Source organism: Eptatretus burgeri, chromosome 2 (genome assembly GCF_056783735.1).
Source record: "Eptatretus burgeri isolate ZD-2024b chromosome 2, Ebu_testis_v1, whole genome shotgun sequence".
Lineage (NCBI taxonomy): Eukaryota > Metazoa > Chordata > Myxini > Myxiniformes > Myxinidae > Eptatretus > Eptatretus burgeri.
In genome coordinates this window covers 108,105,873-108,121,898 of record NC_140962.1, presented here as the reverse complement: position 1 = coordinate 108,121,898, position 16,026 = coordinate 108,105,873, and the positions used below count along the sequence as shown (strand labels likewise).

General features: G+C 39.5%; 1 protein-coding gene across 7 annotated transcripts in view; it reads left to right on the top strand.

Annotated features, from left to right (window-relative positions):
* UNC80 (unc-80 subunit of NALCN channel complex) overlaps window positions 1-16,026 on the top strand; it is a 449,893-nt gene that overhangs the window by 423,075 nt on the left and 10,792 nt on the right. For all 7 annotated transcript variants that reach the window (XM_085870661.1, XM_085870659.1, XM_085870657.1 and 4 more), the window contains 3 exons: window positions 14,107-14,271; window positions 14,667-14,844; window positions 15,820-15,876. In XM_085870661.1, coding sequence (XP_085726787.1) covers window positions 14,107-14,271; window positions 14,667-14,844; window positions 15,820-15,876 — 400 coding nt within the window. The remainder of the gene's footprint in view (window positions 1-14,106; window positions 14,272-14,666; window positions 14,845-15,819; window positions 15,877-16,026) is intronic.

Here is a 16,026-nt window from a genome sequence, read left to right as displayed (position 1 = left end):
GACAGCGACTTAACCAACTCATCCACCAAGTTCAGTCCGAATTTGTCTTTAACGTTTTGAAATATGCTATATAGCATTTTCGCTCTATCACTCAATGGTGAAGAATCACTTTTAAAAAACAAGAAAAACAGCAATCAGAGATTGCCAAACCCTCGCCATGACTTGTTTTGTGTGGTGTGCTGTGTGGTGTTTGTGAATTCTTTGTGGTGTATTTTGTGTGGCGTTTGTGTTCTGGTGTGTTACATAATTAATGAGACATAATTAGAACTGCTACTTTATAACTGCTGGCAGTGATGACCGGGCACCAAGACGTCCCCCTTTGATGCAACCCCACTTTGATTGGCACCTGACCCTGACCCATGACGTTTTGTGATTATTATTCAATTCAATTCATAATGGGATTAAAATAAATGAAATTCAGATCAAATGGAAGACCAAATAGGTATCGTCCTGCATTGGAGTAATCAGAGGGAACCCAAACGAGCAAAATATAAGATGAAGTCATCAGGAGGAACCTACATAGGATTCATATTTCAGCTGCTCCTTCTCTCTCCTCAAACCCATCCAGGTACAGCCAAGTAAGCCTTATTAAAAAAAAACACAAAACAAAACAAAATCACAGATTGAAAAATTAAATAATTATGGCTGCCAGACTATGTGTCCAATCAAGTTGAAATTTAAAACATGTATTATGCATCAATACGAGATCACAATTCTGGCATTTCACTTCGATTGATTAAGCGGTTCCAGAGAAAATATTATTTAATATTTTCTTGAATCAAATATGGCTGCCAAACGAAGTAACTTATCAATTATTCCTTTACAACCTTGTACATGCATGCATTGGGGAGCATTTATGTGAAGTTTCCCCTCGATCTGCCCAGCCGTTCTCGAGAAGATTTTTATGTTTTTGAGTAGATCCAAAAATTACTGCCAAACCATGTGACCGGTGACATATGTGTGAACCATTTGTTCCTCATGGATAGACTGTCATATGTGTAAAGCTTCACCTCGATCTGTTCGGCCATTTCAGAGAAGAATATTTTTGAAGGTCTTTAAATATCTGTGTGTGTGTGTGTGTGTGTGTGTGTGTGTGTGTGTGTGTGTGTGTGTGTGTGTGTGTGTGTGTGTGTGTGTGTGTGTGTGTGTGTGTGTGTGTGTGTGTGTGTATATATATATATATATATATATATATATATATATATATATATGTATCTATATTTATATGTATCTATATATATGTATATGGCTGCTGAATCATGTGACCGTTGACATTAAAAAAAACTTTGGTTCATTTTATCCCTCGATGACCCTCACAAATTTTCATACTGATCGGATGTAGCATTCCACATATGCAATTATGACGTCATAACGAATGCACCTATGACGTCCTTAAAAAGCAAACTTATTCCCCATGAGGAGTACTTAGTAAGTGCATAGTTTCAATTTTTTCCTTGGTGCGGTTTCAGAGATAGAGGTACAAAGTTTTTCCGTTTTTCCAACATGGCTGCCACACCACATGATCTATGACATTATAATTATGATCAAATCATTCTACATGAGAATTTGCTCCAATGGTGAAAATTTTGTCTCAATCCGACAAGTGGTTGTGGAGAAAAACATGAAAGTTCTGTGCGGACAAACAAATGAAAAATCATTTCCAGAGCAACACTTGGCAAAACAGCACAAAGTAGAACAGCACTCAGAAGAGCACTTACCTCTGCCAGGATGAACAGTTCACATTTTGTATCTCACTGATGGGCTGGATCAGAACCAAAATCTAATGCAGAAATTAGACCCGTGTTGACCTTTTGACCTTAAAAAAAAATTGGTGGTTCAGCTCATTGACTTGATATGCAAATCCTGATCAAATTTCAAGTCATTTGTGTGCAAATTGAGGATTTTAGAAACTGATCCAAAGTTGTTGACCTTTGGCCTATGTTGACCTTTTGACATGTGCTGACCTCAAAAATCATTTGTGGTTATATTCAGTGATCCGATTTGAAAATCCTGTTTAAATTTCAAGTCAACCGGATGAAAATTGACAATTGTAGAAACAATTTTCGAAATTCGGCCCATGTTGACGTTTTGGCCTATGCTGACCTTTCAACCAATATTGACCTCAACAATAATCTTCTTCTTCTTCTTTCGGCTGCTCCCGTTCGGGGTCGCCACAGCGGATCATCCGTATGATCCGCATAGTGATTTGGCACATGTTTTACGCCGGATGCCCTTCCTGACGCAACCCTGGTCGCCTCTTACGACACACAGGGATATGGTACACCTATTTTAACCGGGGTATACACCGGCCCAGTATACTGGTACTCATTTCGCCGACCTCAGAAGGATGACAGGCTGAGTCAACCCCCTGGTGTATTAATTCAGTGGCCCAATGGGGCTTGAACTCAGGACCTTTTGGATCCCAAGCCGCTGCCCTAACCACTGCGCCAACACCAGGCTTAGTGACCTCAACAATAATATGTGGTTGAATTCAGTGACCTGATTTGCAAATCCTCTTTAAATTTCAAGTTAATCGGATTAAAATTGAGGATTTTAGAAATCTGGCCTATGTTGACCTCAAAATTAAGAGGTGTTTGAATTCAGCAAACTGTTCTGCAAATGCTCTTCAAATTTCAAGTCAATTGGATGAAAATTGAGTATTTTTGAAACTTTGGTCCAAATTGTCCTTTTGGCTGATGTTGATCTCAAAAATAATTGGTACTTGAATTCAGTTAGCTGATCTGCAAATGTTCTTAAAATTCCAAGTCAATTAGTTGAAAATTGACAATTTTAGAAACAATAAAAAAATTGGCCTCTGTTGGGTTGACCTTTTGGCTGATGTTGACCTTTTTAACCTCAGTAAACCTCAAAAATAATAGGTGATTGAATTTGTTGACGTGGTATGCAAATCCTGTTCAAATTTCCAGTCAATTGGATGAAATTTGAGGATTTTAGAAAATTTGGCCCAAATTTGCCTTTTAGCCAAAGTAGACCTTTTTCGTCTACCGAATTTTATGAAATCCAATGCGGGACCGTCGCAGGGTCGGTGATCATAATGTCCGAAAATTTCAGAAAGATCTGTTAAGAGGTTTGGGCGAGATGCGAGCAGACAAACAAACAAAAAACAAACAAACAAACGGGCGGCAATCAACATACGTGTCAAAAAAAAAAAATTGCCACGTAACAAACGGACCCAAATGCAATACCCTGCTTCGGCAAGGGTAAAAATAGACTTAGAAGATCCAGTGAAAGGCATTATGCTTAAATCAAAGTGCTTGTGCTGTGGAGATGTCTGGTTCTACTATATCTAAATATTTTATTCGTTTCTGTTTGCTTTTTTTATTTGCAGAAAAATATGCTCCTGGAAGAGTTTATGTGTGGAATAAAAAATGAACAAGGAAATTAAGACAACACTTTACAACAGAAGTTAATGCTCAGTTGCATTTGTATTACGAATGAAGTTAATAAAGCCAACTTGTCAGCAGAAGCAGCCATGACGATAAAAGGCAAAATTCAAAATATGCAATTTCAAAGATGCAAAGTGTAAGCAAATGCACTTTTTTTTATGAATGGCAAACGCTCAGCATGCCACGACCTTCACTTCACTCCATTGACACCAGGTAAGATTGTTACGCCATTGTCCATATTTCAACTTTCCTCTCCTCGAAAGGCAAAACATGATAAGGCAGTCGGATTGTGAAGATAGCACCAGTTCTTTTGCATTAGAACATGACAAACACCCGAGTGTGCTGAAGGGTGGAAGCAGCTATACAACACCCTCTATGGATCTGAAATGACTTGGCTTGGGAATTAGGTCAGAATCCGAAAAAAGTAGATTAAGGACTAATCAAATATTAGGTGCACAAATTTAGTACAGGTCCACGATTACAATGCAAGATCATATTGGAAGGACAAGCAGCCTTTGAGATTCCACATTGATTATTGAGCAAAACTGAGTGATGACAAAAAGGTTTTTTTTTTTTCAGACCACCATTTGACCCTGACCTTTAACCTGGAGGGCATGATGTAAATTAAGCATAATGTGTTTTGTTTTAGGCTATCCAGGGAAGGAAATTTGTTCTGATTGGAAAACCCTTCGCCAGGTTATGGTGAAAATCTTAAAATGTCTAGAATTGGGTCATGATCTTGAAAATGAGGTCAAGGTCAAATAATTATTTCAACCCCGAATACTTTCTATTTCCATTATTGTTGCAAAATTTCATTTTGAAAGTCCCAACTTCATCTGAGATTCAGCTCAGCGGACATTGGCAGAAAAAAGGGAGAAAGACCGAAATGGTCGTTTTGCACTCGCAGGGGTCTAAGAGTTAAGGCCTTGACCTTTAACCCAGCATGGTATGATATAAATTAAGTTTAAATGTGGCTTGCTCTAGCACAGCTAAAGTGGCCAATTTTGTTCGAATCCTACAAACCTGAGTGAAATTTTGGTGAAAAATGTTAAAATGGCAATAATTGGGTCATTACCTTAAAAATTATATCCAGATCAAAATTATTGATGTCAACCCAGGATACTTTTTATTCCTATTATTGATGAAAATGTCATTCCAAAAGTCCTCATACATTGGCAGAAAAAAGGGAGAAAAACCAAAATGGTGGTTTCGTACTCCTCGGGGTGTAAGACCTTGACCTTTAACTCAGAGCAGTATGATGTAAATTAAATGTAAACGTGGCTTGCTGTGGGCTATATAGAGTGGGCAATTTCGTTCTGATTGGGCAAACCTTAGTGAAGTTATGGTAAAAAAATAACATGTTAAGATGTCTATAAGTATACTATTAAATATCATGGTTTTAAATATTGTGGTTTTGACCAATCGTGGGCATCCTCTTTATGTAATGATTTACTTTTCATGTGGTTTAATTTCAACCAATTACAGTGTTTGAGCTGAACTGTGATGGTTATCTCCCACCACGAGCCTTTTTTGTTTCTCCCACCTTTAATAATTGAATAGCGCCAAAGTGTAAAACAATTGATAAATGGGATTATTTTTATTTAATTTATTCGCTGGATTGCGGAGCTGCGGAATGATTTATAAAAGAAACACATTGACATATTACATAGGTAAACTATTGAAGAGATTAATAGGGGAGGAATGGTGGGGGTAATGGGCAAGTTTAATCGTCCTAGACATTTAATCTGCTTGATTGCAGCAGCAAACTTCATCATCGGGCGAATTTAAATTTATTTTGTGTGTTTATTTCAATTGTGATGTGTTTATTTTGGCTGTTGCTCGCCATCCTCCACATTTTATCTTAGCCCAAGAATATAATCCCATTTTTCCCACAGGAAATTGGTTTTAACTATTGCAGTTTTGAATATCGTGGCATTGTCCAGGAACATAAAGCCCGCGATATGAAAGGGTTTATTGTCGTTGGGTCATGTCCTTAATTATGTCAAGGTCACAAAAGATTATGTCAACCCCGCATGCTTTAATTCACATTATTAGCCCCTGTTGGACCTAGTCCGAAACCTGGACTTATGGATTTGATCTTCATTTTCATGTCCGTGTGTGTGTGTGTGTGTGTTTGTGTGTTTGTATGTGTGTGTGTGTGTGTGTGTGTGTGTGTGTGTGTGTGTGTGTGTGTGTGTGTGTGTGTGTGTGTGTGTGTGTGTGTGTGTGTGTGTGTGTGTGTGATGATGATGATGATGGTACACATAAGCACGTCATTTTATTTTGAGATCAGATCCAAGATGGCTGACTGGCAGACATTTTAGTTGTAAAAAATCCGATGTTGAACATGTCCTCAACCATTTCTCGGAGATGCATTTGCCGATGTTATTTAAACTTGGCAAACTGAGAAAGAATGATGGCTTACATGTGCACGTCGTTTTTTTTATTTTAAGATCAGATCCAACATGGCTGATTGACGGCCATTTTGTTACTTAAACATGTCTCCAACCATTTCTCCGACATGCATGGTCTGATTTTGTTCACACTTTGCAGAAGCACAGTACACATCTGATCAAACTTTATTTTGTGATCAAACTTTATTTTGTGATCTGATCAAAGATGGCCAACTGGTAGACTGGCTGTCATTTTAGTTGTAAAAGAAACCCGATGGTGAACACGGCCTCAATCATTTCTCACACATGCATTTACTGATGTTGTTCAAACTTGGTACACAGATAATGAATGATGACTTACATATCCATATCATTCTTTTCAACATCAGATCCAATATGGCTGACTGGCAGCCATTTTAATTGTAAAAAAGAAACCCAGCGTTGAACACGTCCTCAACCATTTCTCGGACATGCATTTACCTATCTTGTTCGAACTTAGCACATTGGTAACGAATGATGGCTTACATAAGCACATCATTTTTTTTTTTTTACAAATGAGATCCAAGATGGCCGACTGGTAGGCTGGTGGCCATTTTAGTTGTACATAAATATGGGCTCCCCCTTGAACTCCATACAACAAAATTACTAAAACAACGGGGACTATGACATTTTATTTCTCTTTTTATTTGTTGATGCAAAATATAATTCCGAAAGTCCCAGCCAGATATTATTATATTCATACGCTAAGCCATATTTTGTGGACATATCTCTGTGGTCCAATGTACAGCATGGGCTATGTGAGATCGTGCCAGATGGAGAGGTTTGGGAATTTTTGGCGATTTTCTAATTTTTACATTCGTTTGCACGGCGATGTGTGACGTCACCGCTGAGCGGCGTAATGACGTCATGACATCATCGGTCATTCACTGACGTCATTACGTCTGTCGTCGACAGACCGTCACCACCGAGAGGCGTAATGCCACTCCTAGAATACAGTGTCTGCAATGTAAAACCCTCTTCTGCACATGCTGACTACCTCAGAAGGTGAATTTGACACAAAAAATGTAACAAGAAACATTGTATATAAAGAAATTCTATAAATCACATTGTGAACTCTGGATATATTGACGTCATAATGAACTCTCACTTTAAAAACTTCGCGCAGAGCACGGGTTTGGCTAGTAACTCATTGCTACAGCTCGGAAAACGAGAGTGGAGGAAAAAAAATTCGAAATGGTGATTTAGTTCTCATCGGAGTCTTATAAACTCTGTGGTACCATTAAAAATTGGGGGCACTAATTGTAGAAACAACCCCTACAACAGCAATAAGCCTTCCTTTATCTTATAGGGGGGAGCTTAAATATGAAGGATCAGCCCAATGTCTTCCCCAAATTTGTTGATTGGAGAAAAATATATTCCATATGTCCATCTCAAAAAGCCCACAGCCAGCTTCCTGCAGCAGTTGGACTGATCAGCAGAGTTAGCAAGGCCCATGCAATTGGCATCCAGTCAGATGGCAAAATAATGCTACCTTTATTGTGTTGTAAAATCATATATGACACTGAAAACATAGCTTGTTCAAGAACACACACCATAGCACACCAGTGTATGTATATTATATGTACATGAGGACATGACAGAAGAGTACATGAGGACATGACAGAGGTATTGAAGATATTCAAAGGAAATGACAAATAAATGAAAATTCAGTTTCTTGAGCTTTTAGGCCTCACCATCAGCCCTGAAATCTCCTGGGCTAATCATATTACAAAGCTGGCTTCTAAAGCCAGCTGCAGAGTGGGAATCCTCCATTGTTCCAACTCCTGCATTCAAAAATCAGAACTACTATTGGCATACAAGGCCTTTAATTGTCCCTATCTCATTGGAGTATTAATGTCCCCTATGGGCCAGCATCCCAATCTCACATTTGTTTCTCTTGGAGTAAGTGCGATCTCAAGCATTCAACATTATTGGAATATACTACAATGAGGCCCAAGCACAAGACCCGTTGTGCCTGGTGTTGACTTAATGGTAAGCGTGGCGGGCTTTGGATCCTAGGGTCCTGAGTTCAAATCCCGCTCTGCTGTTGAATTAATACCAGGTGGGGTTAACTCAGCCTATCATCCTTCCGAAGTCGGTAAAATGAGTGCCAGCTTGCTGGAAAATGGTGTCGGAGTGGCGACCCGTCCAGGATTGTGCCCAATATCCAAGGAGACTGCTTAAGCAGCATGAACACTCTGCACAAGTATGGTCCCAATCTCCTCCTCACGTAACTTGTTTCTCTCGCATTACAGACAGGTGGGTGGCCTCTGTTGTACTGCCTCTCTTCTGGTCTAGTTTTCTCAGCTCTCTAAGTCCTCTGACTGCCTTCAGCTGCTTCAGGATGCACACCTTCTTCAACTTACTCCATCCTTGTTCAACTCCCAAAATCCAGGCTCACTTCCCACCTCGACTTTTTATGTTCTTCTTTTCTCTTGTTTGGGTAGTTGCCTACCTGGGGCTATTAAATCCCAGTCTGACATCGAGTGCTTCCAGCAGGTTGTGCACCACCATCTCATGTTATCCCCCATCCCCACCTTTGAACATTTTTAGATCCTCGTGGAGGATCTCTAAGTCTTACTCACGTTGTTGTTCTTCATCTCCTTCTTGTGGACATTTTTGTTTCACAGCCTACAGTTTTCATCGAAACTTCCTGAAACTTGGCATATATATGTAAAAATACCCTGCGCAGACAGTAACCATCTCCGATTTTGAAAATTCCTCCGAGAAAAAAAAAGTTATGACGTCAAAATATCTCCGCGAATGGAAATCGCCTCAAAATTATCTCCGAAACTAGGCAAGCTTTTTGAATTCTGTTTGCGGGAATCGAACAGGGCATTATCAGAGATGAATAACCGCACATATGATACATCACTATGACGTCATTCCTATTTTTTGACATTTTTTGTTTCACAACCCAGAGTTTTCATCGGATCTTTGTGAAACTTGCCATGTATATGCAGGAAGTCCACGCGCAGGCAGTAACCATCTCCGATTTTGGAAATTCTTCCGAGAAAAAAAGTTGACTTCATAATATCACCGCTAATGGAAATCGCCTGTACCATTATCTCCGAAACTCGGCAAGCTGTTTGAATTTTGTTTGCGGGAATCAAGCCGGGCATTAGCACAGATAATTTATCGCAAACCTGATACATCACAATGACGTCATATTCGTTTTTATGACGTCATCATTAAGAGGACGAGGATCTTAGCTCATTTGAGCTTGTTAAAGCCATTAAGCCAACCAAATCCTTCCCCTTTACTTACTGTTTACTGTTTCCTCTTCTCTCTTTCTATATCTACTTCGATCTCAATAGTCTCTTGTTTGCTCATTCCTTTGCTTTTAAGTCCAAACTTGGCATCACTGCACCACTTGCTCTGAAGCCTCTGTATATATTGGTCTTCTATGAGCCTCAATCGTGTATAGAAACAGTAAAGCAGATGGAAAGTAATTTTTGAAGTGATGGTTGGGACATAGTTTGAAGACAAATTTAGAGCTAGAACTGCGAAGAAACAAGGAGATAATTTATTTATAAAACACTTGAAATGTGAAAATGTTTATCAGAGCATGTCATGGGAGTCAGTCCAGTTGATCATTTTAATGGGAATTTGATAAGACAAGTGACTTGTACCATTTACTTGGAACACGAAAGAGAAGATGGCAGGACACATACAAGGCAGGAAGGTGGGAAGAATTGAAATCAAAGGGAAAAGGCACACAAGGCCTCTTAACAACGTGGGCCTTTCCCCCACATGTTGAATGTTTCTATAAAGATATTATAAAACCCCTTTGCTCACCGGGACGCTCAAAAAAATCATTATTTTGTGAAGACAACACTGGCTTCTGGTTATGCTGTTTCTAGGCATGTGGGCATATTGCTGATGAACTGCCTCCCATCCCACTTCCAGGTGGGAATTTAGAATTTTGGCAGGATAACACCACACATTAGCCTATTGTTTTTGAACATGTACTGTGGGACCTTTAAGTTTTACACACAAAATAGTGATAGATGTGGCAGCTCACTGAATCTCCCTCCGAATGAAAGCATACTCAATGATGCTCTGCTGTCAAAGCACCATAAAATATACAGTAATTCATTTTTTTGTATTATGTTTATCTGTTTCCTTCCAATGTGTGTGCTCATTGTTTTTTTATTTATTACCCTGCACACGTGAAGCAAAAGGTGGGGTTAAGCAACTGGTTCATGTCCGTCCATCCGTCTGCCCATCCGTCTCTCGGTCTTTCTTCTCAGTTTATGATCGAGCAACAACTAATTTAAATTGAATGTTATATTTTGAACACGAATCAGAACATCAATCAGAAAACAAACCTGCCGTTTAACAGTACTCTGTCTCTGAATTTGTCCTGATCGCACATGTGCAGCCAGGAGTGAGATAATATTTTACTTTGCCTACCTGTCAGTCAAATAAAATTGAAAAACATTCCAAACATGAAACGTACTGTTTATAAGGATTTTTTAAAGGACACAAACAACAGGCACAAATATCTAATGTAACATATTTGAAAAGGTGTTGTAAAACACACTGGGTAAAACCAGTAAATTCCGGAATTATTCTATTTATACAACTATTACAACCTTTATTTTGTTTAAATTGAATTATATACTTCAACAGTGGAACACAAGTCACCTGTCATCATACATCTAAGAACCTCCAGTTTTGCAGTACTTGATCATGATCTATACTCTCTCGGGTGGTGTATATTAGGGTGTACCACTTTTGCGAAAGTAGTTGCTGGAATGAAGCACTATGTGCGTATCGATTCCACTGGTGAAGTTATGTGATCGACCAAAGTTTGAAAATTTTCCCGCCTTTTTTAACCGCGGGCCGCCATTTTGAAATTTCAGGAGAAATCCATATTTTTGGAAATAATATTGATTTTTGAATCTTTTTAAAAATATATTTCTCTGTGTTTAGATGGCCGAATGCACTTCAGTAGGCACCAGTATGACAGTAAGTACCCGTAAATATTATTCACAACTTGTCCCAACATTTTGAGAAGGGTTGCCATTTTGGAATTTCATTGAAAATCCCATATTTTGACAATTATTGCACGGCACATTGTTAGGCATTTACAGAATATCAGTAGTAGCGTTTTCATAAAGACATTATTAATGACAAATGAGAGCATGATCAATTAATTATGAGAAGAACCAAATATGTTTTAAGCAACATGGTTTTCATATATGACAACATAACAATCTAGCAAACAAGCAACCACACAGATATCTTATAGAGAACATAGCGTTTGTTTTGTATAGTCTGGGTAAAGCTTCCTGTGCTCTTCCACACACTGTAGCAATGCTTGACGTTGTTTCTCATCATTGCACATATTAATAAAGTCAGACACTAGCTTAATTCCACTTTCAGCAAGATAATTTACGACACGCAAAGAATTAGCACTTACGCAAAATTTCCTGTAACTAGCGAACTTGTCCCACATAGCCAAAGGAGCCCTGACCATTGGTCAGTCAAGGTTTATCTGCAAGTACACAAAGAATTAAAAATATATATTTCATTAGATATACACAAAATATACGATTTTCACTGAATTTCCAAAATGGCAACCCCTTCTCAAAATGTCGGGACAAGTTTGTGAATAATATTTACGGGTACTTACTATCATAATGGTGCCTACTAAAGTGCATTCGGCCATCAAAACACAGAAATATATTTTTAAAAATATTTAAAAAATCAATATTATTTCCAAAAATATGGATTTTTCCTGAAATTTCAAAATGGCGGCCCGCGGTCAAAAATGGCGGGGAAATTTTCAAACTTTGGTCGATCACCTAACTTTACTAGTGGAATCGATAGGCACATAGTGCTTCATTCCAGCAACTACTTTTGCAAAAGCGGTACACCATAGTGTATACTGTATGTATGATGTATAAGACTGCTTCAATATCGCTAAACTTCCAGATTTTTTAAAACGAAATATAAAATCAAAATTGAAGGCAATACCTGAATACTATGTGGGGTATCACATTCTATGAACTCTCTAGTTGAATAAGTGATAACTGATAAGATGCAAGTTGGGTAAACAGAATTACCTTTTCCAGAAAGTGTTTTTTGTTGTAAAATCTCAGTCTCTTGTGTGATGTACATATGGAAACTCATCAGGCTGCCACAGCATTGTATGGACATTGTTGGAGGTTAATGGGTCAATAAAGTCATCCCTTGTGAAAGAGCGAGAACATTGAACAGATCAGGACACAATAGAACGAAATGAGCAGCAGAGAGAGGGAGAAAACAGCAACAGCAGGGTTGATGGATAAAAAATAGAATACTTAAACAAATAAGTGATGTGGGGAGGAAAGAGGAGTAGGGGAGGATGGATGGTGTGGACATGATGGATACAGAAGCAAACTGTCAGGAAGTAAAATCTGGAAATTTGGAAAGAGGTGAGCTTGGGTGGGGGAATGGGTTAACAGGGGATAGAAAAGATCATGGGGGATGATCCGAGATGGTGTCTGAGATGGTAATTTACTGGAAGTATACCGAAAATTCAAATTTGGAACAAAATAGCATGATTGTACAGGCGCTTGGTGACCTGTACCCCGCTGACGGGTGTATGAACATGGACATGATGACAACTTTCCCAAAGTTGTATTTTCAGCACAGGATAACCTACCAAGGGTTCATACCCATAGAATGAGTGAATGTTCAAGGGAAAGCATAAAACAGAGATAAATGGAGGTTTGCCGCACTCCAAAGCAAAAAAAAAAGAGTTGCATTACATGGCAGATCGGAAAATAAAGTGTCACCAAAGATGGGAAATATTGTTGTTGTTGTTCTTGTTGCCGTTGATGATGATGATGTTTTTGTTGATGTTGCATAGCCTCAACAATGATATCTTTGATTTCTTATTTGTGTATATATATATATATATATATATATATATATATATATATATATATATATATATATATATATATATAAATAAAAACATACACTTTTCTCCAAAAGCATTCTCCACAATATTCTGCCCCACCACACAGCATTTTTCCACAGACCTGATTCCTTCAAAAATATTTTGGTAATACCCAGGACTCCATCTGAGACAAAATCAGACTTCCATCAAGATAACTTGCCACCATTTAAGGTATATCAAAGGATAATATGACAACAGTTATGCATCACTGTCCAATACTACAATAGTATTGTCATTTTGGAATCTTTTATATATTGTGAACCATAGTGTCTGTCTCCCGTTTATGGTAGCCGATTCTCTCACTCCGTTTGAGAAGCTGTGCACGCAGGCCAAGCGTAGTATTCACTTTTTTATTGTCCCTTCCTGCAATATTCCATTTCAAAAGGAAAATCTGGATTAAAATTGATTTAATACAGATATTCATGGAGAAGCACACAATTTAAAACAGCTATAGTTTGCCATCATTTGAGACATCCAACCTCCGCCACCCGACGTTGCACCACCATTTCACAGTGGGCAGTATAAGTAGCTCAAGGCTTTGGCTCTGAGTCAAACCAAGAGTGCAACACAATTAGCCTTTGTAAAGTCCATGAAATAATTTTAATTGATAGATTGACTTAAACTTTTCCCATCACTGGGGATGGATACTTTTGCTTGATTTTCCCATCACTGCAAATGGGTACTTTTGCTTGTATAGAATATGTTAGAGCGAGTTTACACTGGAACGAAGGAAAGTAAGGTGTGTGTGTGTGTGTGTGTGTGTGTGTGTGTGTGTGTGTGTGTGTGTGTGTGTGTGTGTGTGTGTGTGTGTGTGTGTGTGTGTGTGTGTGTGTGTGTGTGTGTGTGTGTGTGTGTGTGTGTGTGTGTGAGTGTGTGTGTGTGTGTGGTCAGAGAGTCTTCTGGTGCAGACACTGAACATATATCCAGGTAAAGAAGAGGTAGAGGGTTAACATCTTATCCCACGCTACTTCATAATGCAGTATTATTGTGGACATGACACATTTTGCAGAAATATTCTGGCAAATCAGTCCAGTACAGAGTATGATCTGGTGTGTTTGAATCCCTTGCATTACTATGAGGTACCACAGAGTACTATAGTGTCGTTTTCTCCAAGAATATTAAAGCTGGGAAGTTTGTATTGATAAAAAAAACTGTTATTTTGCTTCATCACCCAGACTGTAGCCAAGGATTTGTGCACTTTTCATTTTTCAGTTAAATGAAGTGATAACATACTTTTGTGTGAAACAATTGGTGATCATTGTGAAAAGTATAACGTTTTTTTTTTGTTTGTTTGTTGTTTTGTGTGCGACAGCATATCAAGGAAAGCCATCTATTGGCACCATGGCAACAAGTACTTCGGTATTTCGGACGAGCCTTGCAGCCACTGCTCGCTCAAGCGCAGACACGGGTTCTGTGTGGCAGCGGGAGAGCGACCTCTCTCTGCAAACCTCACAGGACACAATACACCATATGGATGGTGAGAGTGCGCCCTTATGTGGAAGTGCAGAGAGTAACAGCATGAGAGGAACGAGGGAGTAGGTTGGGGTTGAGTGGGGTGGGAGGGAAGTGGATATGCATTTGGTTGGACATTGCATGTCTTTCCAGCTATATCAGCACAGTCTGATGGTGCAACCAATACACATCTACATTGTAATTCCCACAACACCAGCAGCACGCAACAACTACACTGGCACACCCTGACAGTGACAATGCAATCAGAACACTTCAACAATACTCTCAGCAAAACTCTGATGTTTTGCAACATCAGCGTAGCCTGAAAAAGAACAAAAAAGTTCCAGGAACTAAAAGCACTTCTGCCTTCCATTTCTTTCATAATGGTGGAATTCCCCTGTCCCATTGTCCATTACGCAGGCCACTCGGTGAGCCTGCCTTGCGTGGACCGACCCAGCGTGAGCATGCCCAGTATGGTGGGTGTGCATGAGGATGATGCAGCAAAGTGTCGCACCCATTGTCGACTTCACAGCCATGTGACAAGCTTGTCAACATCGCACGCACCCTCACACTCTTACACGATCCTGCCAAGCCATAGGTAGGTGGCATTCAGCATCAGATCTGATTTTACTCCTGTACCTGTGTCCTCACAACATCATCTTGCATTCCAGAGTACGTTTTTGTAAAAGGATGAAAATAATTGGTACCTTGTCTTTTTCATCATGAATCTTCCAAAAAATCTCTCCCCTTTTCCAATTTGTTTTTCAGGAAATCGATCTCCTATAAATAGATATTACCATTTCCTCTTAGACTCTTAGATATTACCAATACTTCTTTATGCCTGGTGTTGGCTTAATGGTTAGGGTGGCAGGCTTTGGATCCAAGGGTCTTGAGTTCAAATCCCACTCAACTGTTGAATCAATACCAGGTGAGGTTAACTCGGCCTGTCATCCTTCCGAGGTCGGCAAAATGAGTGCCAGGTTGCTGGTATACTGTGTCGGGAGTGGCGACCTATCCAGGATTGTGCCCAATAGCCAAGGAGACTGCTTAGGCAGCACCAACGCTCCGCACAGAGTATGGTCCCAATGTCCTCTCCTCCTGTCCTTTGTTTGTATGCAGCACAAAGCTGTGGGACAGCACCATGTGCTGATGATGTGGCTGTGCCACTGATGCCCACTGATGCAATGCCCTCTGCCGGTTTGGACAGGAATTTGGAAATTGTTAATGTTGCTGGCGATAGTTTACCTACTCTTTGTGAATGACACCCTGGGATTCTTAGCATTAACTAACGAATGCTGGCAGACGGAAAGACCGTTTAACGTCTATCTGGGGGACAGCACACACATTGATGCATCACCCCATCTGTGAAACGCCCGGATGACAGTTTATAGCTGGGTCGACATTCAAACCCAGCCTTGGCAGCTTTGAGGCAAGTGTGCATACCTCTCGGCCATCCTGTCAGCCATACCTAAAGGATACATTTAGACATGTTCAAATGTTCTAAGCAATCCCACCGTTCTAGTTTCCCCTTGAGCAATACTTTCTGTTTAACATGTCCTTTATAACTCCACAGTGAACCAAATGTCCTGGAGCAGTCTGCCGGCATGTCTGCGGACAGCGATTTAGCAAGGTACGAGTGCGTCTTCCTTACGCGTTCACTCTTGTTCTCAATATTTCTTCATTTTTTTTTTCTCATTTCTTTGTTTCATTCTTTATCCCCTCGAACCCGTGCACTATATGATGAATTTCTCGACGACGAATTTTCAAAGCTTACAACACC